Raw genomic sequence first — 26,769 nt, forward strand, 5'->3', positions numbered from 1 at the left:
CCATGCACCTATATCTTTAACAACAAGCTGCCTGACCTTTACTTACGCTGAAATAGTCACTTTGTATCCTACACACTATACAGTAACAGACCGAATAGTGTATCTCATTAAATTTTCTATACGTTAGCAATGCTGATTTAACACGTTTGCCAAATACTCTCAAAGATCCTGAAAAGATGTAATAAAAATAAATATGCTTTCAAAATTAAACACCAAGACAAAATAATTTTCATTTTGTAGCAACTTTTTCGTACTGCACACGTTGTTATCAATCAGTGGTAATGTGTATAATACCAACCAACCAACCAACCAACCAACCAACCAACCAACCAACCAACCAACCAACCAACCAACCAACCAACCAGCTGGATTTTTTTATTACTGCTTCATTCCAACACATCAGCTTGTATCCTGCGCGGGAACCAATCATGCAGTTGGTATTGAGTTGTCCAATAGGTTTAATTTCATGTTTGGAATGACAATCTTATTAGTGATTTTTACTTAAGTAAAATATTTATTTGTTTTTCTTCCTTTATTATTTGCTGCAGGAATAATACAAGTTGTAGAATTCTTTGCTGACAAAAACGTTTCACTTTTGTCATTAATGTACAGTATACAAGTGTATATATAATGCTTAAAAAGCTCTATATTTCATTTCACTATTGCGCTGTTGTGTAGGAATCAAAGAAATATTTCAAACTGTAATAATAATAATGTGTAGTTCAAAAAATAGTATGAATTTTACAACTTTCTAGACAGTTTGTGATCATACGTTTCAAATGGTTTTTCCCGAAGTTATTTTCCATTGTGTTTTAGACTGAATTAAGTCTTGGAAAAGGTCACTTTGGATTTGAGAAGTCATCTTTAACAGACATGTTTTGCACTGAATATAGTTAACCGCAGGCTGCGATAGCTAAAGTTAATGAGTGGGTAGTTGATATATAGTTAAGTGCACACGGTTTTCTTTGATGAATCATACTTTTGGATCATGAATGCAAACAGGTATGACTACCAGATTAATCTGGTTCGAATAGCCAGTGTATGATACAGTACTTCAAAAACTTTTAATTCAGTTTAATAAGAAAAGTTCTTATGAGTCTATACATGTTTTGATTACTGGACGCTATATATTGTAGGTCTATACATTTCCACTTTTCCTAACGTGAAGTGTATAACTTATTGAAATTAAGATCAGCCATTACATATAGCTCTACTCAAATTAAGGATACGCTTCAAAAGCGACTGTGAAAAAATAATAAAAGTTATATGTACAGCAATGTAATCAGGACCATAACGGAAAAACAAAAATTACTTTTACCTATAGAATTGCAATCATTATAGGCTTTCATGGAAAAAATGGTTACGTATACGTATAAACTGTGCTTTTAATTTCCTAAAAATGGCCTAGTTTTGTTTACATTTTTTGCATGTTGCGAATTTTGCTGCAATGTTTATTTTAATATATTTTTATAAATTCTCGAAAGCGCTTGAACTAGCTGGACATTTTTAAGAATTAACTTGTGCTTTTATTTTCCAAACTATGTGTCAAAGAAGTGGCGTCACGGCACGCAAAATGGCGGCTATTTTGGTAGGTTTGGTTGTACATCTTGAAAAATGCTGGTTATCGTCTATGACTCTATATGTTTCCTGGACTTTTATTAAAAGTTTTCACTGTTTACGTTGTTTTTTCAGTTGAGTATATTTCGACGCTGTAAATTACTTTTGTAGCGGATTTCTTTAAGGTTAAAGTTTATTCAAGTTATCCAGCTATAAAGAAAGATACGGTAGTCTATAAATGTTGTACAAGATTTTCATCCATACCAAAGCAATTTGCTGCAGTTTTTCACTTTTATTTGTTGGTACAAGTATAAGCCAATAGCAAGAAATATAGCATATGACACACTGATCAACAGTGCTGGATAAATACGATATTTCGTCATAGATACCACACTGTGGCCTTAAAACAGAAAAAAAACAAAAATGAAATAATTTCTCATCCATAATTTCGGGGCATTAATCAAAGAGCAGCAACTTTAAATTTACCACAGTTCTTTATAACGCAACGAGCAGCAGGTCACCACACATCAATATTACATATTTAATGTGCAGTCATTATAATGGAACGCTTAAAAATGAGCACAAAGAAAAGACGATAGTAGACTATACTGTATATAATAAAATGGAACTCATTACATTAACAAACCAAAAAATCTCAGCGAAAACAGTGGCACATATTATCATTAGCCTGAGATACATAACATCTATAACCATATTGCGATATCAACACAAGAACATTATTATAGTAGAACTCCTCTGTTTATTTGGTAAAACAATGGATATAGCAGGTTGAATCATTAACATATATAGAAATAGATAATTTAAAAAGTAGAATAAATCAACAACTTTTCGAATGCTCAAATTCACCTTGTGTATACTATTTTCAGTATTTTGTATTTTACATCTTTTAGTATTGAAAGCAGTGACTTGTCTGTCCTTCAGACATGGGGAAGTATGCATGGTGAGGAGTCAAAGTAGCAGTCTCATTGAGCATACCAGTCGGCATGTACGATGCTGTAATGTGATGAAGTCGCTCACTAGCTGTCCCGGCTTCGATTTTTGGACGAGGCAATTTCTTGGCTTGCGCATTGCTACCGACCTTTTTCACTTTAACCTTGTCGTGAATTTTCTTGTGACGTTTACACTCGTCGCTTCTGGCAAATTTTTTTGGGCAGATTGTGCAGGGGTAAGGCTTTTCCCCGGTGTGAGTCCTCATATGGGTTCGTAAGTGATCGCTTCGTGAAAATCGTCGTTGGCATTGCTTGCAAATGAATGGTTTTACCCCTGAAAAGATTAGCAATTTTTTTTACAAAAAGTTGTATTCGAAGGTTTTTCCCGTATTATTATAGACAGAAAGATGAGATGCTACAGAAATTACTATGTAAGTTGTATAGCCTATTTAAAAACGTGTTTAAAGCAAAAAACTTCAAGCTTACCAGTATGAATGCGTGTGTGACGGTTGAGCTCATCCGTTCGTGAAAACTTCTTCTCACAACCGGGTAATGGGCAAGCATACGGACGATCTTGTGCTGACTTTGCAGATTTTTTGCTCCCTGAAGAACTGGTTTTCTGGCTGCTAACTAGTGCACGTGACTTGCTGGATGTGGGTTGCCTTAATGCAAGATCATATGGATGCATCCGGTTTGATTTTTCAAGCATTGACGAATTTGCAGCAGCTGAAGTGTTAGTAGACGGCAGGTAGAAGTTTTCCATGGTTGATCCAAATGACGCGGTTTGTTCGGAGTAGTCATCGAAACGACCGTGATTGGAACCCGGGTAATAGGGCGGTGGTGGTCGACATGCTGTACCAGGAAGAATTGTGGTTTTTTGTGTAAAGCTTGTTTCTACCGTGAATACCGGCTCGGGCTGGAACTGGACATTGGTTTTAGAATCATAATCTTGGTTCATATGTGAAAACGGGTTTGCTGGAAAACGAAGACTGGCGTCATCTCCCATGGGGGCAGTTTCGTAGTGAATTCGGTCAGCGGTAGAGAACGGCGCAATGTATGGATAATTTTCTTGACTTGAAGGAATTACACCAGACGAAGAATGCTCCTGATACACATTTTCAGGGCTACTTTGCTGATAATTGCACAGAGGGCTGTGTTGGTAATGTGTGGCAAACTTGCGGTATTCAATCTCTGGCTGTGTTAATGCTTGGTTATTTTGAAGAACCGGTGAGTTGTGATTTAAGTAACTATGGCCTGAGGACACCGGACTGGTGCTGTGGTAATCTACGGGAATGTTTTGAGGGGGCGACATTGTTTCCGTCTTGATGCTTCTGAGTGGCGGCTGGAGATCAATTGTGTTGAAACTGCTAATTTGGTGCTGATTCGTCTGACTTTCAACAAAGTTAGTCGAATTGTCGTGAGGGTAGAAATTAAAGCTCCCCGAAGAAGACAAACATGTTGCGTTGTTAAGAGATTCTTCTGTACACGAAGAAGAAATAACATCCCTTTGAGGCGATGGACCGCTTTCAGTTGTTCGGATCGCTTGTGAGAAGGGCGACAATGAGCTCGGTCCTTCAAACTGGGTTGTCGAAAAAGAACGTGAAATAAAGCCATCATGTGTAGGGCTGGCCGATTCTTGTCTCCCTGTTGCGCTTGGTGCTGAGTAGGTCAGCTGCAGCCCAGTGTGTCCTCTCGGCGATTCCACGTTAATGTTTCCATTAGGACTGTTGACCGATGAATGAGGCGAAAGTTCATATCTCGCCGTTGAATAGTCAACCGTAGATGAATTGAAATTTTCTGGACTCGTTTGTAGTTGATCTTGCACGTGTACTAATCCAGACAATGTAGGAGAAGTCACCTCTATAATATTAGCGGCTGCAGTTAAGCCTTTGTCCGTAAGGGCAGGTGGGCCAAAAGTCTGGCTGGGAAACATATATTGTAAGGAGTGCATTTCTGAATCTGCAAAATAAAGAATAAAATGCGTTAAAATCTCTGTTAAGTGCAAAAGTAGATCAGATAAATTATTATCAACTCAGGCAGAAACACATCCTATATAAGACCCAACTCGCAACCATATTCACCTAGAACTGATGTTAGATTAGTATAAGGCCGCCTTCATATACAGTATGTTGAGCTCAGAAAAAAATGCCTAATTACGTTAAATATTTACCTTTAACAAAGTGTTCCAATAACCGAAGACACGCATCGAAAACTCTTAATTGCAAACTTAATGACAGATAATATTCCGATTATGACGCAGTGATTTCAATTAATAAAACTGAAGCTATAGACATTATGTCATTACTAAAGCGTCTTATGTATTTTTCACCTAATTTGGTGTTTTGCTCTATGATGAAATATGATACGAAATGGTCGCTCATAAGTTCCTTAGCTTTCTAAAGATTAAAAATTATATGCTTTGCTATTAAAAACTTTCCCCATCTCGGTACACCGCATAAGCGATAATTGTCACGTCGTGATATGATCCACTCCCGCAAACTCTTGTGCTAAATAATAATTAAACTTGTCGCATAATTAATTGTTTATTTACTACTATACGTGATCCGGTTGTTGGGTCCTATGTATATTTTTTATCAGACCAACTGGCGCTAACGACAATTAACATAAGTTATATCGAGAATTATTTTGATGGCCCATATGGAACATCGCGTATTAAATCTAATTTTAGCGCGGTAGCGTGTTCCTAAACAAATACTTTTAGTGCAAGTAAATCATATGCCATACGGCAATGACAACGCAAGAATGTTTATAAGCATTCCGCAAGTTGAAAACCCTTATTTTTTTTAAAAAAAATCTTCCTATCACATTAAACACCAGCATACCAGATAAGTTACTAACATTATCGAACATAACTTTAAGAGAACCAACCTGCCGATTGATTATTTTTGCTCTGCGGCTGCTTATGCTCGCCCTCTGCCGCCGAAATAACACCTCGTTCGGAAGAGCAAAAATGGCGGTGTCCGCTTGGAGACTTCAGTTGTTCCGATGTGCAATTCTCGTAAGCAGATGAAATGGACAATGGTTCACTGCTGCTTACAGAGGACCTTAGATGTCTTTGCCTGCAGATGCTTGAAAGTCCGTGGAAACTTACTGCCTTGGTTTTATCAGTGTTATTGCTTGAGTCCAATAAAGCGTCTAACGGTTCAGACGCAAAAGTTATCTCGTTGCAGTCAGTTTCCGTTTGAGTTATTCCAGTCTCTTGGAATAATGCGTCAGTCTGAGAAACGATTGAAGCAACTGTAGGTGGATGGTTTGAAGATAAAGATGTAAAAATATCCAGCCCACCTACGTTTTTATCTATTGCTATTTCGTATCTTGCTTCCGTATTTATTGAGAGCGGAGGCGTAGCAACATTTTGATTGGATATTTCTGCTGGATTCGAGTTAGTAAGCTTGGGTTTAACTTCTTGATTGCTTAGTGCTGCTTCTTCAAAGATGATGTCGACGTCTTGCCAACTTTCCAAGTTTTCAGATAACATTAAATTGTTATCGTTGGTTCGATCACACCTATTATCTGTTTTGCTTTCTATATTTGCTTCGTATTCAAAGGATGCTGTCGAGCTTGGTGAATAAGATTGGAAAACTTCCCAGGTTTTCCAGACATCCAACTCTGTAATCTTTGTCTGCCCTGCCAGCGTGTCTGCAATTTGTGCCAACATAAGGGAAGACAAGTGACTATAATACTCCGAGAAAAAATATGTCCTTGAATACTTTTTCACCTTTTGTGATGAGTCATCAAAATATCAACACTGATTCACTGTAACTCAAGTAGAATGATAACTACCTCAATGCTAACAAGTTTGCATCAGAATGGTTTAATCGTATTCAGAAACTATACCAATAGTAGTTGCTTTGGCGAAAGCGTATTGAGAATGAGTACCGAGATTACGCGAGATCGTCCTTATGAACAAGCGTCTGACGATTTTAGTCGCGGTTTGTGACGTCACGCTTACGCAAATCAACCAGTTTTCTTCAAAATTTAGTCATTTATGCAAAAGTAAATGTTAGAAATTTGATATGTATTGAAAGCTTAAGTAAAGATGCATTTGCTGGTATATACAATAATCTTCGAAAATCAGTAATTAAAGTATAATTTTTGAAAAATGCGATTTTGATAAAATTCTCCCAACCGGTACGTTAAATATAGATACCCATATTTGGCAAACTATAGTTACGTTTCGTCAATTCTCCTTCACTTACGTCGCTACGGCAAAGACTGTTTCAGGTCTCGGTTTACCTTATATGGATAGGCCTTATCTCCATAACGTTTTTACAGTGGTACAGATGTGTGCTTGATATTTCAGTTATGCTTTGTTGTTGAGAAGGGGTCCAAGCCGATGCCGAACAAAAGGCGGGACTTCCCAGCAACATTGGCCTACTTTTGATAAGAGGTGCTCGTTACGGTTGGTTGATCAAAGGAGCATTGCATTGCAAGTTTGAAGCATTTCCAATGAGTATTTTGAATATTAAATTTGATCATGGTGTGCATTCTCAGTTAAAGATTTTGATCGATCTTGTCAGAGTTTATATTATATATGACCTGGAATACAGGTGAAGTTATGTTAAACGGGATATTATAGTATTTTATTATATTACAGTATTATCAAAAATTCGCTTAGAATGTAAAACCGAGAAGTGAGTTAAGAAAGGAATAGCGAATACAAGGTGACCTCAAGCAAACAGCCTGTAGCTTATAGCAATGACAATGACTGGGTGACTACGATGTCCACACTCTTGCGCAATCCACGTGATAGTATGCTATACACGTGCTTCGTAGCTTAACTTAGTGCTCAGTGTTATTTTGTTGCTTTGGCAATGTTGATACAGTGGATATTTTTGCTTGTTTTATTGATACTGTTTTACTTAAAGACGATTTATCTGTATGTCAAGGGTAACATGGTCTACTGACCATTAATTTTTGTGTGTGTATGTATATAGCCTAGCATACATGCATGTGTGTAGGACGTAGGCAGTAGGAAAAAAGTGCATTATGTTGAATTCTATTTTTCTTACCATTACTCTGTATTTTGTTGTTCAACTTCAGCTGTAAATATTTTAATACGTTTTTTATTGTATTTAACATAATTTGTAGGCTAAGTTCTAATACATTTTACCTAAGTCTGAAAACTGTTTTTGTACACTATGGGTTGTCACTAGTCAACAAAAAAATAATACAAATCATCGTAAGAATGATTGAAGCAAAATCAACCTTTTGGCTATCCATTCGGGTCTAGTACAAAAGTGCTTAATCAAATGACGCCACAATTTGTGAAGCAGGGGTCTAGCATACAAATGCATCATGACAAATTGGAAAGTTTGCTGTTTTTGGAGGTGAAATCCTCCGCACATTTAGCAAACTTTCCAATCTGGGTATCACATGGTTTTGCGCTTCGTAACTAGACCCCTTTTACCAAATTTAGCTGCCTATATTTAACTATGGGCTACATGACCTACTTCTGGTGAAATAGTCATTTTCTATATTATTATTATTACCTTTTCAACACTACCTGGCTCGATTATGTTGCTGTTTCAAATAAGTATGCCAATAACTGAAATAATTAATAAATTAAATTAAGATAAATTTGAAGTGCTGACCTGAAAACCATGGAACAGAGGGTGCAGGAATCCCTGCAAAGGATTGATAATGAAGCAAGCAATATGCAAAGGGACATTGAAAAAAGCTATATAAGGAAGCTACAGGTAGCATAAATAATACTGCTTACCCTAATTTCGTTATAAAATTACTATAATATAATATACTATAATACATACGCTGTATAGTGGCAGCAGTCATATGTTTTCTAACAAACTCTAAGTTTAATTTTAGCATGTACACAGTACACCTATCGTTGTAATGTAAACGTTGTGTTGACTTAGGTTTTGAAACCACTTAGGATTAAAAATAAAAAACTACTTTCTATTAAGGGACAATCGATGCGCAAGGGAGCAGAATGTTGTGACAACATGGTAGCATCTGCAGAAGAAGTGCAGAACTGCATCAAACAAAGTCAGCAGCCTTCAGTGAAAGTCCAAGCACTTATGAAGCACGGTAAGTAGTACCATCATCTCAGAGCTGTCTATGTGGGTAATTGCTGGGGTTAATACATTTAAAAAAATGCAAACTGTTACCATCCCTTTGTTGAAAGAGTAGTATCTGCAATTCTTGTTTGTTCTCACTTCTAGATAAATGTCAGTATCAGAATAACATGACCAGTAGATTTATGTGGGATTGATCAATTATTCTATTCTTCGTCAAAAGTGCAATTGGGTCGAAAAATCAAGCTAGTTGTTATTAGCATGTGTTAGTGAACAGGAAAAAGTGAATAAAAACCAAAAAGGCTTAAAATGTGATTGTAAATAACTAAGATGCTAACTGCTAGTAACAACTAGCACAGCAAATAAACCCACAATTGGACAGAATCTGGCGTATTTGGCAATTTTATAAATAACTTCTTAGTACGATGATGCCCCAGCATTAGTACAGTTTATAACCATGTCTCTTCTAAGGTTAACCTCAAATTTGCAATTATTGTTTTAGAGACTTGACTTATGTTTGAGCAAAATTCCTAGCATTATGGACTACATACCACAATTTTGAACAAATTTAGATACAGTGTAGCTAAGACCATTGGAATATGAAAAAAATTTTATTGTCGGGTTTTTGTGAGAATACATAATGCAGTAGTTACAGTATTTTTTACATGTAAACTGCCAACGAAAAGTTTTAACAACCAAACCCATCCCTGTGTATGACAACGGTTTTGCTACTGAAATTTGATAGTTTACGTTTGTCCCATGTTGAAAGATGTTTTGTATGATATTGAATTCCCCATTAGAGCATCTTTTTCAAGTCCTAGCTATTAAATCACTGAGTTTACTCAGTATGTTTTGTTTGTCTTAAATGTAACTTCTGATCATATGTTTCGGCTATCAGTGTCTTCCTTTCACGCTCCGTTAGGCACAAAATGAATCATTCCACAAATCTACTTACTACTATCGGCACTTTGTAATGTGAACATGATACTGATTGCGTGAGAACACATTTAAGACTAGTACCAGCTTTGAGCCTACATTTTAATAGTAGGCTAAGAATTGTAAAAACTCTTCCTAAAAATAGTAACTGACATCATCATTTAAGTTAACCCACTACATTAGTTGTTTGTAAACGGGATGATGATTAATACAAGGTACTTGTCTGCAAGGGCGAAACTTGGGTTTCCCAAATCATCTCAAGTTTTAGGTCTGCTTATAGTGTACATCACTAAAGTGCTATTGTTTTCAAATAGTGTATCTCACTAAACCTTGATCTTTTACATACCCCTTTTTTTCCAACGCTAAGAATTAAATACAGGTATATTATTTCGAACCACTTGATTATTTGCACTTATATTTGGATGACTTTCAGAGTTGGAAGATTTTCAACAGAGGCTACATCGCTGCATGTTGTCATGCCAAGACAAAGCGAAAGATTCCATGACAACGTCGGGTTCAATGCAAATGGAGCCAAAAATTGAAAAGATGTTTGGAGACTGCATGTGCGCATGCGCCGATGAACACTTAAAACTGTTACCATTAATGAAGCAACGTTTGATTACATCTATGCCAAAAATTTGACCAATCTATGCATTACTTGGTTGAAATCCGTTTTGTTTTGATGTGACTACGCTTGAAAAAGGCATAATAAATTTCCACTGCAATGTATGCCTGCAAGATATGTTTTATTTCGTTAAAGCAATAATGAATGTGCTATGACTGCTTCAATTCATATTGCGCGAAGTTTCAATTTCTATGTAATCCAGTGCCTTTTGTTTGGCATCAGCGATGGTGGATTCGCTTCCATATTTCGATTCGAACTCCACGAAACGTTTAAAAAAAGACCTCATTTTCTTGCTGGAAAAATTGATGTTGATGATACGACCGAACACTTCCCTGAAATATACACAAAATAATAAATACAAAAGTAGAGATAAAATTAGATGATGCAGTTATTTCTGGCAGTTGCATAAAGCATTCGGTGGTGGTACAAGGGACCTATGACACTGCGACTGAGTTTCTATAACGGGATACTTGCCTTGTGTCTTCGAGACGTTTCGCTTTAATAAGAGTGTCAATATAAATTGACCAAACATCGGTGCGCTTTGGGTAACTACTCAGCGCATTCTCGAATATAGTTCGTCCGCGTTCTATCTCTCCCAAAGAAAACTCCATTTGTGCAAACTTGCATATGACCTCTAAATCTGAAAAATAAAAATAATATAGCAAGTTGAAACCAACCGTGAATTCGGCCATTGCCTCCTGAATTCTGACGTTGATGGAATTGGCATACTGAAAAAACTAAGTACAGTTAACTCTACCCACAGGTTAACGACCTTGATTTAACCGAGCAGGGAAGGCGTACTAGCACCAAATTCTAAATGTCATTTAAAGTATAATACGATTTTTACGCCCGGTCAAAGCCTATTTACAAGCCGCAAGATTCTAAAAGTAAAACATTTGATGCGGAAATTATGTATCGGCACCTATCTATATACATACAAGCTTAACGTGTTTTACGGACAGTGAAACACCTACGCTGTTTCTGTTCCAACATTTTTAGACTTCTCTTCATAACCTCATGCGCTTCTTGTGGTTTATTTTCCACCATCAAGTGCCGCATGTACGCCAGCCAAACCTCTTTCTTCCATCTATACTTTTTTATCAGGTTTTGGTGAATTTCTTGTGCTTTCTGTGTTAAAAATATATGTGAGTAACGTTAAACGATAAACAAAGTATCAAAGCCTTTGGGTCACGAATACAGTGACGTCCCATAACCACTACATGATTGTTTGAGCAGAAGTCACCGAATTATTTCATTCCACAATACTGCGTATATAAAAACTAAGTCCTTTTTAGAAAACGATCTAACGTAAAAAGCAATAAATACAGTACAATAAACCTCCACAACTTATCGGTAACGTCAATCGAAGTGTATTTTTAGTACAAAAAACAACGTTAGTTAATAAAGATTCTACAGCTAACAAAATGACGTTCAGTCACACATACATATACGATAAACGTGTTCCTGAAAATTGAAACAACGTATTACAGTTGCAAGGTACGTCAGATTACGGCATCTTTTCTCCCACATACCTCACGCTTGCCCGACGTAATGTAGATATTTATCAGGTGATTAAGCACTTTCAGTTGATCGTTTTGCTCAAGGGCACGCTCTAGTGTGCGTTCCAACGAAATGTCGGACCCGTACAAATTTTCAAGATTGAGAAGGGAAACCCAGATGTTCAGTTTTTCCTTTTCCTCCCTGTATAAAACAGAAATAAAAGACGAATAAGAAAAATACGCTGGATCGGACAAAGCTATGAGGAAGAACTTGCTTGAATAACGTTATTATACGGACTTACACACGTGCACAAAACCTGCTGATATTTACTACTTTAAAATTTTAATTTATAATGATCTAACTGTTTAAAGATCACTTGAGTGGACCGGCGGGATAACCGTGTAATTAATTTACTTTCTACAGGGTATTTGAGATTAGAAATTTCTATAAAGGAAACCCATTTGAAATGCGGTTATATCTTTGCGATTGTCGCAAGACCGCAAACTTTGTTTGACGTCATAAGTGACATAAATTCTATAGGGCTAACAGTTGCGGTTTACCTCAACCAACCTTGCAGAAAAGAAGTCTAATGAATGCGTTAATGTCTCACGGTAAGCGTTGCAATAATCCGTTATTCTATTTCGATTTAGCAAACGCCAATTTTACAGCTCGAAAGCACAGTACTTTGTTGTCAACAATACCTTCCTAAACACAGCAATAATGATAAACTTTGTTGGCACGTTTCAATATAGATAACGCACAAATGCAAATATGCAAAGATGTTTCCCTGGCATTTATTCATTATTTTCCAGAGGAGAGGTTACTGGTATACCTGTTGATACTTTGAAACTGGTCCACTTAAAATTCCAAGCAGTACATTTGAGGAAAAAATGGGCGATTACCCCATTATTTCGACTGTACTACATTAATTAAACTTGCGGAGTGCGTTCGCATACACTATAACTAAGTATAACGGTACAAACTAAAACGTCAATAGCAAATTGCAAAATACTGGTTAAAAGCAAACTGACACTTACCATAACCATCTATATCAAAAAAAATAATATGAAAAAGGCTTACCTAAAGTTAATTGTTTTTAAGGCTTTCTCGGCAACCGCCCTTGCTTTCTCAATTTCGGCAGCGTGGAGATGAAACGCCATGTATCTAACCCACATCTAAAACCATAAACTAAGACGTTACACTTTGCTACGAACACATTACAACTTATGAGGCTTACTTACATGCAACTGTACCAATACTTATTTTGTATTTTATTTCTATACAAAATAGGCGTAAACAAATATTAAAACAAGGATTACAACCACAGAAGTAAAATATTACTTTCACTTTCGTCACAGTGCTTTCACACCATGAAAATTAACTTGCTTCCAAGAGTCCAAGCCACACAAACATTTCGGCGGGATCGGGGTTTAGCATTGAACCACACAAATACCACCCGGAAAACAACGTAATGCAGTTCATGTATTGCGCGATCAACTACAACCGGACTAACCATTGAATTGTCAGAATTGGATGCCATCAGCCTCTCCCATTCATCGACACTATGAGGAAGTCTGGTTTCATCCATGAGCTCCAACTCCCTTTTTCTCAGGTCTTCTTCTTCCAGGACCAACATTTCTTCCTTCTGTTTTTTCGTCAGTTTTACAGAAATCTGGAAGCGGATTCAGATTGTCAGGTTGGTCAAAACGAAAATAAGCAAGTGATTAATTAAACAATTGCTGACAATCTTTTCCAGAAAGCACAACCATCATATTACCTGTTTGTCTTCGATCCCGCTATCTTCATCATCATCACCCTGGTTAGTGACATCATCATCAACTTTCATGTCATTCTCCCACACAAACCCAGGTTCTTCTGTGGCGTCATTTGTGATCTCAGCGTTGCTGACAGAAATGGAATTTACCTGGGAATTTAACAAAATTTTTAACTATTTTAAAATTATTTTTTGTACTATATTTAATTTATGCTGTTTTTTCATTATCTTTCCTCGGAAAAACTTGGAGAATACTCATAAAAAGTATTCATACACGGTAACATTTATAACGTGGGTGAAACTACAAAGCCGGTTTTAAATTAAAAAACATTGAATCAAAGTACGTTAATTTACACACTAATCAGGTTTTTCAGAAACCGCAAATATCCTTGTTGGAAATTGGCACTGAAGTATGTAAAATCCTACTGACTTTTATTTCAGTATCTATCTTTTTCACAGTGAAATAAAAAGATGATATTTTATCCTTCAAAATTTCATATATATTTTGCTAGCTTATTACATGTCAAAGTCAAACTGTCTTCGTTTTCCGCCAATTCACACTTATTAAAGTATTTTTAGAAAATAATAAAGGCAGGAAATTATTGAGCATCAATCCGCGTGAAGTAAGAATTCGAGAAACGACCCAATTGTCTGTTAGTAGGCTAACTTCTAAGGCTGGGGTTTGTTTATATGGAGCTATTTTTATTTTTTTGACGATTGTTTTCGTCGTTTGTCTCCCACGCGATGCTGCCGTTTGGCCAACAATGGATTATTTCAAATCGATTAAATATTCGCACAATCCCTGCATCGGCAAGCAGGATATGATCAGGTTAAAACAGAAATGACATTTGAGATATCTTAAAATCAAATTTCCTTCGTTTCTGATCGGAAAAAACTTTCTAAACGATTTTTTACAGATCTGCAGATGTATCAAATATCTATCCCAATACAATAGCGCAAGGCGTTGCAAAAACTAAAACTATGTGATTAATTGAGCATGCGCAGAGTTTTCAGGGATGATAGGGTTACAGAGTAGCGCTGATTCGCACGAAAACCTCATTAAGAAACGATACGACCAAATACGACAACAGATTGAGGATAAACAACAGTCAGCCGAACAACAACAAAGCTCTTTCGAACGCACCGTAAATTACACTGATTTCCGTGTAATTGAAAGTCTGCGGGGAATGATGGATCGATTTCGATTCTGTATTTAAATTAGGTGTTATACTTAACGACCGAACGAGTCGTTTGAAAACATAAGCGACTCGGATGAACTCAATTATTTGTTACGTATAGAATGGTGTTTATATCAGTAACACAGCCGTGAATCTCGGATGTTTACAAATAACTTAGCAGTGAAATATTTGTGGCCATACAATATTTTGTGATGTGAAAGTTTACCACGTGTTGCGTAACTGCATAAGAGCACGATGTGCTTGCAACTATACCTCGATTGTATTTTTGATTATGCTTTCTTTGATTAGTTTCTTGACAGCCGCTTTGCTTTCGCGTTTTGCTTTTCGCATTTTCTTCTTCCTGGAAAAATAGAAAAAGTTTAGGTACAATTTGTTTTCCAACTGCTATTAACTCGTCGTTAAAGGCAGATTATAACTGATGCATAGGACAGCAGTGCGTGAACCCGATTAAGCCGATTAACGATCTCAGAACAACTAGTAGTAAAACATGTTGTTACAATCAAAGCAGGCAACATACTGAACAGGCGATGATTCGTCTTTTTCGCTTATCTTTCGCTTGCGTAGTGGCAAGCCGAGTGATTGTGGAATTAAATCTTTTTCGCCAACATCGTCTTCTAATAAAGACAATTCGATCTTGCCATCTAGCGATGATAAGCTGAAAAACAAAGAATCAAGACACAAATCACAATTTTCATTTTTAAAACTTGATAGCTCATATGCAGTGGTGGCAAATCTGTATTTCCTTAACTTATAAAAATATAAGTTGAAACTGAAAATAAACACTAACATGGATGCCGAGACCCTTCAGTTGCCGCTTTTTAAGACATATACACCGTATAGAATAGTTAATCTCCGGTGTTACAGAAGTATTTTCTAGAATCTAGATCAACCCATAATTTTGTTATATATTTAGTTCACACACTATATTGTGCATTTCAACGCTCTAATCACTTCGTTTCTGCACTAAATGCTATACAGTCGAAACGTTTGCAACCAAAAAGTCTCATTGGGACTGTGGTATAGGCTAAAGTCGCGCTACCATGCGTAGCTCACTTTTATATGTATTTTCCGTAAGCAAAAATGGATATGCGAATCTTTGTAAATCAAACTAAGCGATGGTGCTCAATAATCGAAAAATAAACGTTTAAAATTAACATTTTTAAGTGAGTGACAGACACGTACTTAATAAAAGTACGGTAGTATAATGCTTTGGTACCAGAAATATTGTCAGATCGCGTTCATAACTTATAAGTAGAAAGCTGCTACAGCTAAAGTATAACTAAGTATATTTCTGTAATCATATTTCTATGAGATGTTTTTTAGCGGGGTCGCAAAAGAGTAAATGCAAGCCTACTTACTAGACTTGGAGAGAAAGACGGTGCCAAACGATAATAATCAAATACAACGCATTTAAAGTTTTACAAAAAACTACTTAAATAAAACATTTGCTACAATCGCCCATTAAGCGATTTCAAGACAGAGTAGTATTAATAAGCTTTCCAAACCGATGTAAGAAAAGAAGTGTAATAAACAAACGTTAGCAATATCTTACACAAGTTGCCATAACGTGCAACTGTATGGCGACAGTTGCAATTGTTGCCTTGGACGATATGGTTATAAATTAATTAATTGCACTGCAACATATAGAATTTTATAATAGACGGAAGACAGAGTTTCGAAAACAGCAAAACAAAAAAAATTCTACTTTCTAAACTGGCCAGGGTGAAGAAGAAATACTTGGACGCATTTACAATAAAGCAATTCGAAGATTATCTCAGAGAATCGATTTGAAATAGTGAAGTCGAGCATAAAATCCAGATTGAAAGCAGGGAGAAATGGTCATGTGACATCACGAACTATTTTTAACTTTACGTATTTTGTCGTTAAGCTAATCTCCTAGCTTCACTCACATAGTTCGCGTTGAACCTTGACATGCCGCGAATTTCTAAAGATCCAACTTACCTCAAAATGCAGCATTTCACTAATCTTCCCGGGCGAAATACGTCACTCGCGGTCGTTTCGTCACAAAAATATTTTGACGCATGATCAAAAGTTACTCGACCGTGAAGTTGGCGGGAAAGAGCCACAAAAATGCCAGCCTGAAAAAAGGTCTACGTTAAACAGAAAAACAAGAAATTGCACAAAGCGCCTGTTGGCTACAACGAGCAATTCATCAAGCAATAGTAGCTAATTCCCAGTAATGGCGATTCACACACAGCTATCCCCGGTCAAATGCAACTGGATAAGCATTAGCTTAAGAACCACGTTTAAAAACACGTGAAATTTGGTAGACTGAAGGTAATCCGTAACCTATCCTATCCTATTTGAAAGGATGAAGGTTGAGGTAGAAAGTTGGGCAAAAGCTAATGAAATATACCAAATTTTGAATTGGTGTAAAATGTCACTAAAATATTCTAAAAAGATTGTAACTATTGATAACTATTTGTAGAAAACCAAAATTCACCTTGCAACAAGATTTCACGTATCCCTGCATAACTTGATTCGGTTTTAAATCCGCTATTTGCCTCGGTAGCGAAAGATGATCACGTGACTGTTGATCGTTCGTTAAAACGTCACGCACAAGCGAGTTGCAAAGTGACAATATCATCTGATCTCGACGCCGGCATTCCAACACACGACACCTGACATGTAGATTATAGAGCATGTCGTGTGATATTTAAAACTTTTATGTGGCTGACTGCCTAGCTGGCTTGAATAAAAAACCCTACTACGTCATTACGACAAAAATGATTTGCTTTAAATCTATGAACGAGATAAATGTAGAAACAAAAAACTTGCTTTAGTCGAAACTAAATAGAATAAAGTTCCTACTTTCATATAGCTTCTAACTTTTTACACAATACACTTAGCAACAGTAACCTGACGATATCTCCTTCTCTGTATTGTTGCAAAGGTTGGTCAATGAAATCATCGAACAAGTCGGTGATGAAAGCTTTTCCTTGAGCTTGAAGTCCAGTTCTAATGAGCAATCCATTTTCTACAATCTTCCTTACCTCTCCGTTCAAAATACATCCTTCTGATACATCGATTACGTCATTTCCGTCGTTTGTCAACGCGCCTGTTAACAATAATCACTTGTAGATAACAACCGGCAAGCAAAGCATGCGACGTTGTATAAAATTTGTGCCAAAATTTCGTTTTGTTAGCTGTACCTTTAGCACTCAGGACCAATTTGTGGCCTTCAAGTCGCACAAGTGTGCAATGAAGCGCTTTGCCAGGACGAAATTTTGAAACGTATTTTTCAACTGATTCCGGATCACCTGAAACCAACAGCCTTGGAATATAACCAGCTATGCCTGGCTCCAACTCCACGTTGAGGCTGCGATGTTTCTTGTCCAACTTTATAAGAATATTTACAGGTTAGAAAAAGTAGCTGCAAAGTACATTTTTGCATATTCTTACAAAACATAAACATATTTTTTTAACAAATTGAACAATTTTATCGATACTTATGCAATCGTACAATCAACAAAATTATAAACACTCTAGGCCAACTACTGTATCTTCCAAGTACATATAACCGATGGTCATTCCATACTCACCGATTTGACGTAAGCTACGACAGCTTTGCCAACAGGAAATCTATCGCCAAATTCGTCGTCGTTACTTCCGCGTCCAGGGGCGTCACGACATATGCTAAGCTCCAGCACGCCCCTGGTGGCTTTTCTGTTCGTGATTTCGAGAAATTTGTGAGTTCTCACATCACGACAGCCGATCACACGACACGTAATGCTTTCGCCAACTTTTATTCTAAAAACCAACAATAAATTTAACAGAGGATGACGTTGGATTTTTGAAATGTAAAACGAAAAATAGTTAAACACACTGTAACATAACATATAAAATAGATGACACTACCCACTTGCGCAAGGGAACAGTGTTGTGCGCGACATCATCCTTCACTTCAGACGCATGAAGTCTGCCCACGAGAGGGCGACCGTCAGCACCCGAGCGTTCGCTTATGTTGACAATGGCACAAGTTGCACGAATCGAGCGAACAGTTCCTTGAAGCTGTGGACAATAAACCCTTTTTACGTGTGAAGCAATTATCGATGACGAGGCGCTACGAAATTGTTAAAGATGTGAAGATCACTGACGAGGCGTCAGAAATTTCACAATTTCGCAGGGAAATTTCAAACTGCTTAATTAATGAACAGCTTTAACCTTAGTCGAAAAAGTCAGCTTACCTCTTCGCCCACTTTGACGTCGCTAACATTTTGCGCAAAGTCCCCGACCGATGAATCTGACATTTCCGAATCCTGTCGAATTCTCTTTGTCAAATCGTGCTTCAGTTTCAATGCACCAAGTAAAATGCCGTTCGAACACCTTTATTCAATTGAAAACAGTTATTGAACACATTTGTTTTGGATTACTTTCCTGAGAGTCCAATTGAAAAATATAATTAGTAAAATTGGACACGTGTGGAAGAACTGAAGAAAGCTCAACGTGAAACGGCTTGTTGCCTTTACCACATTTTTCTTGAATCCGCCTAAAATATTCCCATGAAACATTCATACACTTGATGCACTATGAGTAGTTAATGTGCTACTTAATGCCCCACAAATACCTAGGGTTGTCAATAGGACAATTTCTGACCCAACCCATGAGAGTTTTATGTTTTATTAAATCTAAGTACATAGCTTTTTGTCTCACGTCAAGTCTTAAGGTCAAACAACAACATTTACGGGCCTATGACGATTTAAAATTCAGAATATTGCTCAACTTTTTTTTACCTAACACTAAGAGTCAGGTAATTTTTCATGGGACTATAATACTAACCATTCTTACATGTGAAGCAAAAAAATGAAATAATCATAACAAAAATTTCTATTTAAAATTTTCTATATATCTAACTTTTATAATCTTATCAGAAGCTAAAAAAACACAGTCCAAGAGACGTGGGCAAATTTAATGTCCATTTTTTAACCGTATCACATCACATGTGAGTAACCCCGATCCCATTCCTATCGTTAACCCTACAAATACTCAATGTGCAAATACGGTAATGTGCATAGTTCATAAGCAATTGGGCATATACTATTATTATTATTCAGTAAAAGCGAAATATTCGCACAAATTTCTGCACTCACCGTTTAATGACGCGGGCTTGAAGCATTTGACCAACCTTGTGTAGATGCATGGCTGGGTCAGAGCTATCGTTCCAATGCGTTTTACTTGTGATAAAGATTAAGCAACCTCGCGATGAACCGTGACTGGTTACATAAGCAACCGTGACGTCAACGTTGACGTATAACGCATGACAGTAGACCGGGGTGTTGGGAGATATCTTTAGGTAAAGATTGCGTGAATCATAAGTCACATCGAGCAATAAAAATGTGGGATTATGGTGAACTCGTTCGTGTGTTGTAAGAAAACATCTTCTATTAATGAAGTTTACCTCATCTGACTTAACAGCGGTGTAAAATTTAACAACAGTCTTCTGATTAGAAAGATGAACGAGATGATGCACAAAATCGACATGCATGACCACTGCTTGGCACGGAATGTTAGAAGGATCTAAACAACATAAAATGCAGAAGCATGTTTTGTCCCGACAAAGCGAAATTATGACGTTGCATAGCTGATTTTCAAACAGTAATGTCCGCAGGATAACAGTCTCATGGCGTTTTCATTTCTATGTGACAGTTAAACATGAAAAATTACCATTGTCGTCTACAAAGACACACGTGAACGAATCATTGTCAGCTTCATCCAAAATAAATTTTCCCGAGGAAGCACCGTCCGATGTAGACCTGTTCACTCGGACCACATCACCAGACTTGATAGAAAGACCAAGTAAAGTAGCAGCTGAAATTACATCCTTTTATTATTTTTAAAAACAAAACATTTAGTGTTGGCTGTTGAAATTAAACCACGTGAAGTAACACGTTTTCAGAAATGAACGTTTCATAATTCGCACATGAAGAGTGTTTTCATATTGGTATGTTTCGTAGCAAGTACTACACCTTAAACTCCTTATAATGTAAATTTACATATATATTTTGTGCTGTATAAAATTCCGTGACAAAAATTCAAAGTTTCACCTCGTGCTTGAAGATCGCAGGCTTCCTGATAATATCGAGATATTCTATTTTCCGATTCATCAATCTTTGCTTCAGAAGGGCGTAAACTTACTGAAAAGCTAAACAATTTGGATATTTACACATTCTTACTTAGGACAAAGTGAGGTTTAACATCATTAACGCATGTAACAATTCAGCCGAGAAGCTCGCACAAGATGATCTAGAAGTGAAGCGTCATATATTTAAAATGCGACAAAGCGCTTTCATAAACTTTTCAACAAAATCTCACACAAACAATTGGTTATGAAACAAGCATACCGCTTTTTTTCTTCATCAACGCTGGTCACGTTGGCGACAACAGACTGGCCAAGAAAGAAGTGGTCATCGGAGGAGGCGAGGTAATGGTCAGCCATTGCCTACAAGCAATGACAATAATACATTAACGCAGAACAAATGTTTCTGTCGTTTTAATTTTCCTGCTGTTCAGTTAATTGTATACAGAAGTTTTATAACGTGATATGCGGAAAGAAATCTGTGTTAATAATGCGCGTGCCAATTGAAATGACTTCATTACGTTTACGTCATTGAAGGAAATCGATGAAGCTAATTGATTAATTAACGCTTGTACATCACGACAACCGTTAAGATAGAAGTTCTTCTCCGACTTTAGTAATACTCAGCAGAGCTTTGTTTACTGTGACTTGCATTGTTTGGTGTTGGCTGAACAAATTTCGTCACAAATTCCATGTTGAGAAAAACATGGTCTTGGTTGGCCTTTTGAAAAAATGCAAGACGCAGCGCTTTTCTCGAGGACTCAAGTCCTGGTGGTGACGGGTCATCGTAGCAAAACCGCACACGCAGTACAAAAAGGGCGCGGGTGCCAACATGCACGCGCGAGCATGACTCACACCCAAGCCAACAATAATTTGAATGATTAATTGCCGCTAAACGTATTGGCTGTCTGTTTTTTCATCTGTGTGCTGCAGAAGTATACAGTATAATATAGTGATATTCGAGAGAACTAAAATAAAGTTTTGAATCTCATTTTATACGTAAAACCTCCTAGAAAATAAGGAACTGACTGGATTTGCATTAGATTTAGTGTTTAAGCGACCAGAAGTAATTAAATCTCAGAACTGTCAAACGACTTCCCGAGTCCATAGCCAGGTCGAAGTACAATAGTTTACGAATTACAGGAAATAATAGAACATTTGAATCAGGGAGGTTCAACGAGAAAGCTTGTGCAAGCGTCCAAAGAATTAGCGCCAAGAAAAACAATGAATGACTAACACACTATAGGCCCTTTCATTCTTTGGCTTGAAAGTTGAAGTTGGACAGAGTGTACCAAGCAGCACAAAGCTATCCGCAAATCTGGCGGCCTAGCATAAGGAAGTTAGCGTTTCACAAAGTCAGTTTTGTTCGTTTTTAGTTAGTTTAGTTGTTAACTGAGACAGTTAAATCTTTTTTAAATATCATGAAGTAGCAATGGATAAAACATGTTTATTTACATGATTGCTAACTAGTTTGAGAAAATATTCAAATAATTGTTCTTCAGAGCGAAGGTCAAAATAATGAAAGTAAATTTGTCAAGTCTAAAGAACTGCGCCGTTTACGTGATGCAATTCAAAACGTTTGTGTGTTTTTTTCCACGTACTGTGTATATATTCAGGACCTAGCAGACTGAGTTGTTCGTTTAAACTTTTGCTACAAAAATGAAAATTGGAAACGGAACTAGATTCACCAGCGATGGTAAAGACGAAGTATCAGCGCCTGTACTTATCGTATGTGGATTCGTGGGCGGGATCTTGATCACGATATTCTTGTTTTGTCTCATGTTTTTCAAGTTGAAGCTACACAGAATAGTGCAAGCTAAGCCAAGCCCAAGTACATCTGCCGAACCGAATGAAAAAGAAGAAACACACCAGCCAAAACGAAGTATCTGTTACACGCGGAGCAACGTATCCGAACTGCAGGTCGACATTGGAAAATGGCGGGCAGGGTACGGCTGTAGGGGTGGTGCAGTTAAAGATACGGACGCCGCCACCTCTATTAGCGATGACATGTCAGATCAACTCACCAACGCGTTACCGATTGCAGGAAGCACAATTTTATTGTCTCCAGTGAAAGGGAACGTACCTAACAAGTCTGCAGCTTTGATTCAAACAGGAAATAAAGCTGAAACAGAGACGGAGCAATTAAACAAAGCAGGCGCTCAATCGACTTGCAACAACGATACGAACAAAGACCAGATTACTGCTTCACGTAGCGTTAGTACAAGCAAACGTAACTTGTTTGCTTCGGCCTTCCACACAATCAAAAACAACATTACCAGCAAAAAAGTTAAAAAAGAATCGGATGATTCGGCGTACGCTTTCATGAAATCACTTTCAGTTGGCAACAATCTTTCAGAATTTAACGAACAGAATAAGATTCAAACACTGCCGGGAAATTTTCGAATAAGATCTGAAAATTCGAATCTTAAAGTGAAAATGCGCCGTGACGAGGCACCAACAAACTCTTCAGCCTACGTCCCACTGAGCCAACAATCTTCCTTATCATCTTGTACGAGGTCAACGCTCTCGATGGAGAACTCTCAATCCCAGGAATATGAAGACATGAAACAAGTTAATTTGGGGAACTGTAGGGATTTCTATTCGGCGGATGAAGATATAAATAGGAGCGAAAACAAAGAGAATGAAGACGTCGATATCTACACAGAGCGGGTATGTCCGGCAAGACACTCAATGAGTATCCTGGAAACTTCTAACTGGAACCACAACACCATCTACACGGATGAGGTGGGCTATTTACAACGAAGGATGGCGGTACCTTCCAGTGATAACCCCGAAGTGAATCAAACTGCAAAATATTATGAAATTGACGAAACTGGGCGCCAAAGAGAGGAAAGAACACTCCACGAAAAAGACAACGATGCCGACAGCGTCGTGTATGGGGAGATTATAGGCACCTTCACCGACGACCAACTCACAACGTTTAAAGAGAAATGTGATAACGGTGTTGTCTACAGTACTGTCACGAAACCAAACGCTTAGATCTTGTAGGTCTTCATCTGTTTGAGTTATAAATATTGGTTAAATAAATTTTATCACATTAAAAAGGCTTCCAACAATAATGCTATATAGTGTTTGTCATGTCATAGGGGTGCGTTCCGATTTTGTCATTATGGGTAACATACCTATAATTGATGCCTGTTAGGTTGCCACGTATGCTGTAGGCTACGCTTTCACCAACAAACATGCCAGTATTGGCAAAACCAGAATGAAAGATGAATCAGCACATGAATGAAACGTCTTTCGTTGCAAATAGGAAATAAACACAAATAGCTCAGACACATGGCTTTATATAATATTGCTATTTACTACGAAGTGACGCACTTTTGGTTATTTACAGTGCATGTTTAACATGTGCGCATAAGTAACTGTACAAAGTTTGCACTGCATGTGTAACATACTGTACTTATTTTAAGCGCAAGTCTCACACTAACAACAAAGTAGCAATTGTTTGACTAAGTGCCGCCACAAAGTCCCCATATATAAAAAGATATCTTTCAAGGAACAAGAAGCAAAATTCCAAATACGCGATGCGAAAGAGCAAATTTAGAACTAACACCGGCACACACACAACAGTCTGCATCGTTGCAGCTAGTCTAGTCTACAATAATGCTCGACTTCGTACGGTTTTCGAAGAAAATGCATCCACAAGCTTAAATTATTTATTCAACTTAATCAATGTTGGGCACATTTTTCGAAAGAACTACATAAACAATTCTTGGAATAAAGCTAAGCCATAGATGCGAAACCTACCGATTTTGGACAAAGACCAACAAGACCATTTGGTAGACCAACAAACACGCCGTAATCCACGACATTGTGCACATACGCAGGTAAAATGAGACCACCTTGGAGATCAGCAAATACAAGAGGAGACTCTTCGTTCTTCTTCACGTATTCTATTAAGGACCTCTTCATGGTAACTGCAGCAAGTAAAATCTTTATGATATGAAGCCAACGCTTGATAAGCAAGTATTGAATAATGTAATTAACGAAAACGCAAATGCGTGTGCAAACAGTTACTGGTTTTTAAGAAACTTGACAAGGACCGATTTCGGGCTTAGGGCGCTAAATCGGTGAATTAATTATTATTATCATTTGTTGTTTTTTAATGTCACGGAGGAAATGACAACGTGTTGTGAGGTATTCTACGCACAGTTGCCTGCTGCTTACTCTAAAAACGTGCAAAAATAAAAATTCGAAAAGAACGTGAAGCAATTGACATTTATTTCAGTAACACGGCGCAAAACGTCTAAGGTACAATTGTGTCGGATAAAGCCCTTCTGGCGGAATGCGTAAGTCCGATGTAAAAATACACTAAAAGCCATAGAAAAAACCCTAACTACAAAAGTGTTGCATTTTTAGTATTTTATATAATACTAAGCCCCAAACTCTCAAATTATAAAAACATTGTCGGAATACGTTCGGTGTACTTTAGTTTTAGTGTTGTTATCTCTCGCGTAGTGCGGGATTATTCAGGTGTAGATATGTTTATGTGTTCTAGGCAGCTTCATCACGGTTCGTGCCATGTGTAAGCAACTGATATCCTGGAACTGTATTTCCAGAAGTGAAAAACAACTTACAAACGTAGACAAGACAAAAGTCCCACATATCTAGGCCATTTACCTTTCAGTGGCTTCGTCGAGATTACAAGGCAATTATTTAAAATTGACCCCACACGCAGCTCTGTAAATCTATTATCCGATATAGTCTTAAAATCGGATAGGTGCATGGCATGCAGATGTCCTATCACTGGCTTGTCCTTGGAAGTCTTTTGATGGATAACCTCGATCTCGACGGAGTTATCGTTCTTTTTAGTAACTTTTCCATCAATCACCTGTAACATAGAAACAACAGACCGGCTACTTATGAATAAACCGTGGTTTAATGCGAAGTGATGGGCTGTTGCCTGAGAGCTTCGATTACTATGAAATCAGGGTTATCGAAACAGAAATCGCATTGTGTATACCAAATGACGGATTGCTGTGGATATAGACGCAGCAATATAGCCTATATCTAGCTTAAACGTACATACTTGGCCCAGTTTCAGCTGTGTGTCGTTACTTTTTAAATTTTCTTTATCTCGAGACAGAATCCGGAATGAAAGTCTCAGTTGTTGACATTGTGGGTCGACACTTATAACTCTGGAGCGCACGACCTACGCATAACGGAAATTTTCTGGTTCATGAAAAGCTTAAGCGGTACAGAGTTCAGGACAAGGTATACTTGACTAAAACATACAAGCATATCCACGACGAAACGACGTAAACGTAAATGTTAAAGCTTACTTGGCCAATGTAGAACTCTTTATCGAGTGCTTGGATCGGTTCCATTGATAGTTCGCTTCTTGGCACCACTCCTTTGACGTTGTTGTAGAGAAGGACTATAACACTGACGGAAACAGAAATTGCATTGTTAACCTCAGACCCACATATTCCTGATCGCCAGTGAACACATTGTGACAAGGATTTTGTAAAACCGACAACAAAGATCAACAGTAAATGGCTAATTCTTTAAGAATTTAATATTAGTGAAGTTCGTAGATACCAGTACGTTCTAAGCAGTAGAATATATAACCTACCCATAATCTTTTATGGAAATTATAAAAGGATGAACAATAGCTCCAACACGAAGTTGTTCGTAGCTTGTCACAGGCTGTTCTTTCGAGTTCACCAAACTTGATTTAATAGTTAAATGCAAATGACGCTGTTTTGGGTTTACAGTAAGCACCTTCAAAAATACAAGGTATATGCTATTAGTATTATTCATTTATACAATATATTATTTTGCTTACATGTTAGTACTGCACAAATTTGATATAATTCATAGGTACAAAAAAATTGTATTTGCAATTGACTTGTTTGCATTTTGTAGTATTGTGCGCATAAAAAAACAGCCATACCAGCATGTATGAATACCATAATGAAAAGTACGCCTATTACAGTAAAATTGCAAGATGGGGCCGAAAAACCGCTGTAAACATTCTGAGTAAGCCAAGCGGTAATGCATGCTGCAAGTTGGCAAGTTTGTCTGGTGCCACTGTCGATAAAAATAACT

The 26,769-nt window shown here is 37.3% G+C and overlaps 3 protein-coding genes across 3 annotated transcripts in view; 1 reads left to right on the forward strand and 2 right to left on the reverse strand.

The window, feature by feature from the left end:
* Window positions 1-2,453: 2,453 nt before the first annotated feature.
* On the reverse strand, window positions 2,454-6,413 carry LOC143461200 (uncharacterized). The gene is made up of 3 exons (XM_076959029.1): window positions 5,397-6,413; window positions 2,994-4,466; window positions 2,454-2,841 (listed from the first exon to the last, which is right to left on the reverse strand). The coding sequence occupies exons 1-3, from the start codon at window positions 6,184-6,186 to the stop codon at window positions 2,465-2,467; spliced, it is 2,640 nt and encodes an 879-aa protein (XP_076815144.1). The 5' UTR covers window positions 6,187-6,413; the 3' UTR covers window positions 2,454-2,464.
* A 1,415-nt stretch (window positions 6,414-7,828) lies between these two features.
* LOC143461203 (protein FAM136A-like) lies at window positions 7,829-10,228 on the forward strand. Its single transcript, XM_076959031.1, has 3 exons — window positions 7,829-8,227; window positions 8,453-8,576; window positions 9,933-10,228. The coding sequence occupies exons 1-3, from the start codon at window positions 8,132-8,134 to the stop codon at window positions 10,139-10,141; spliced, it is 429 nt and encodes a 142-aa protein (XP_076815146.1). The 5' UTR covers window positions 7,829-8,131; the 3' UTR covers window positions 10,142-10,228.
* A 4-nt stretch (window positions 10,229-10,232) lies between these two features.
* The window catches only part of LOC143461199 (protein RRP5 homolog), a 28,625-nt gene continuing 12,088 nt past the window's right edge, over window positions 10,233-26,769 (reverse strand). Inside the window, exons 14-39 of the mRNA XM_076959028.1 lie at window positions 26,294-26,442; window positions 26,001-26,103; window positions 25,748-25,870; window positions 25,339-25,549; window positions 24,466-24,635; window positions 20,960-21,057; window positions 20,663-20,760; window positions 20,283-20,426; window positions 20,017-20,135; window positions 19,709-19,905; window positions 18,806-18,944; window positions 18,481-18,629; window positions 18,161-18,368; window positions 17,771-17,957; window positions 17,478-17,676; window positions 17,062-17,239; window positions 16,560-16,696; window positions 15,115-15,252; window positions 14,850-14,937; window positions 13,402-13,548; window positions 13,138-13,296; window positions 12,705-12,799; window positions 11,657-11,825; window positions 11,099-11,252; window positions 10,599-10,764; window positions 10,233-10,456 (exon numbers count right to left, since the gene is read on the reverse strand). Coding sequence (XP_076815143.1) covers window positions 10,285-10,456; window positions 10,599-10,764; window positions 11,099-11,252; window positions 11,657-11,825; window positions 12,705-12,799; window positions 13,138-13,296; window positions 13,402-13,548; window positions 14,850-14,937; window positions 15,115-15,252; window positions 16,560-16,696; window positions 17,062-17,239; window positions 17,478-17,676; window positions 17,771-17,957; window positions 18,161-18,368; window positions 18,481-18,629; window positions 18,806-18,944; window positions 19,709-19,905; window positions 20,017-20,135; window positions 20,283-20,426; window positions 20,663-20,760; window positions 20,960-21,057; window positions 24,466-24,635; window positions 25,339-25,549; window positions 25,748-25,870; window positions 26,001-26,103; window positions 26,294-26,442 — 3,897 coding nt within the window. The 3' untranslated portion in view covers window positions 10,233-10,284. The remainder of the gene's footprint in view (window positions 10,457-10,598; window positions 10,765-11,098; window positions 11,253-11,656; window positions 11,826-12,704; window positions 12,800-13,137; window positions 13,297-13,401; window positions 13,549-14,849; window positions 14,938-15,114; window positions 15,253-16,559; window positions 16,697-17,061; window positions 17,240-17,477; window positions 17,677-17,770; window positions 17,958-18,160; window positions 18,369-18,480; window positions 18,630-18,805; window positions 18,945-19,708; window positions 19,906-20,016; window positions 20,136-20,282; window positions 20,427-20,662; window positions 20,761-20,959; window positions 21,058-24,465; window positions 24,636-25,338; window positions 25,550-25,747; window positions 25,871-26,000; window positions 26,104-26,293; window positions 26,443-26,769) is intronic.

This window comes from Clavelina lepadiformis, chromosome 5 (assembly GCF_947623445.1).
Source record: "Clavelina lepadiformis chromosome 5, kaClaLepa1.1, whole genome shotgun sequence".
Classification (NCBI taxonomy): Eukaryota; Metazoa; Chordata; class Ascidiacea; order Aplousobranchia; family Clavelinidae; genus Clavelina; species Clavelina lepadiformis.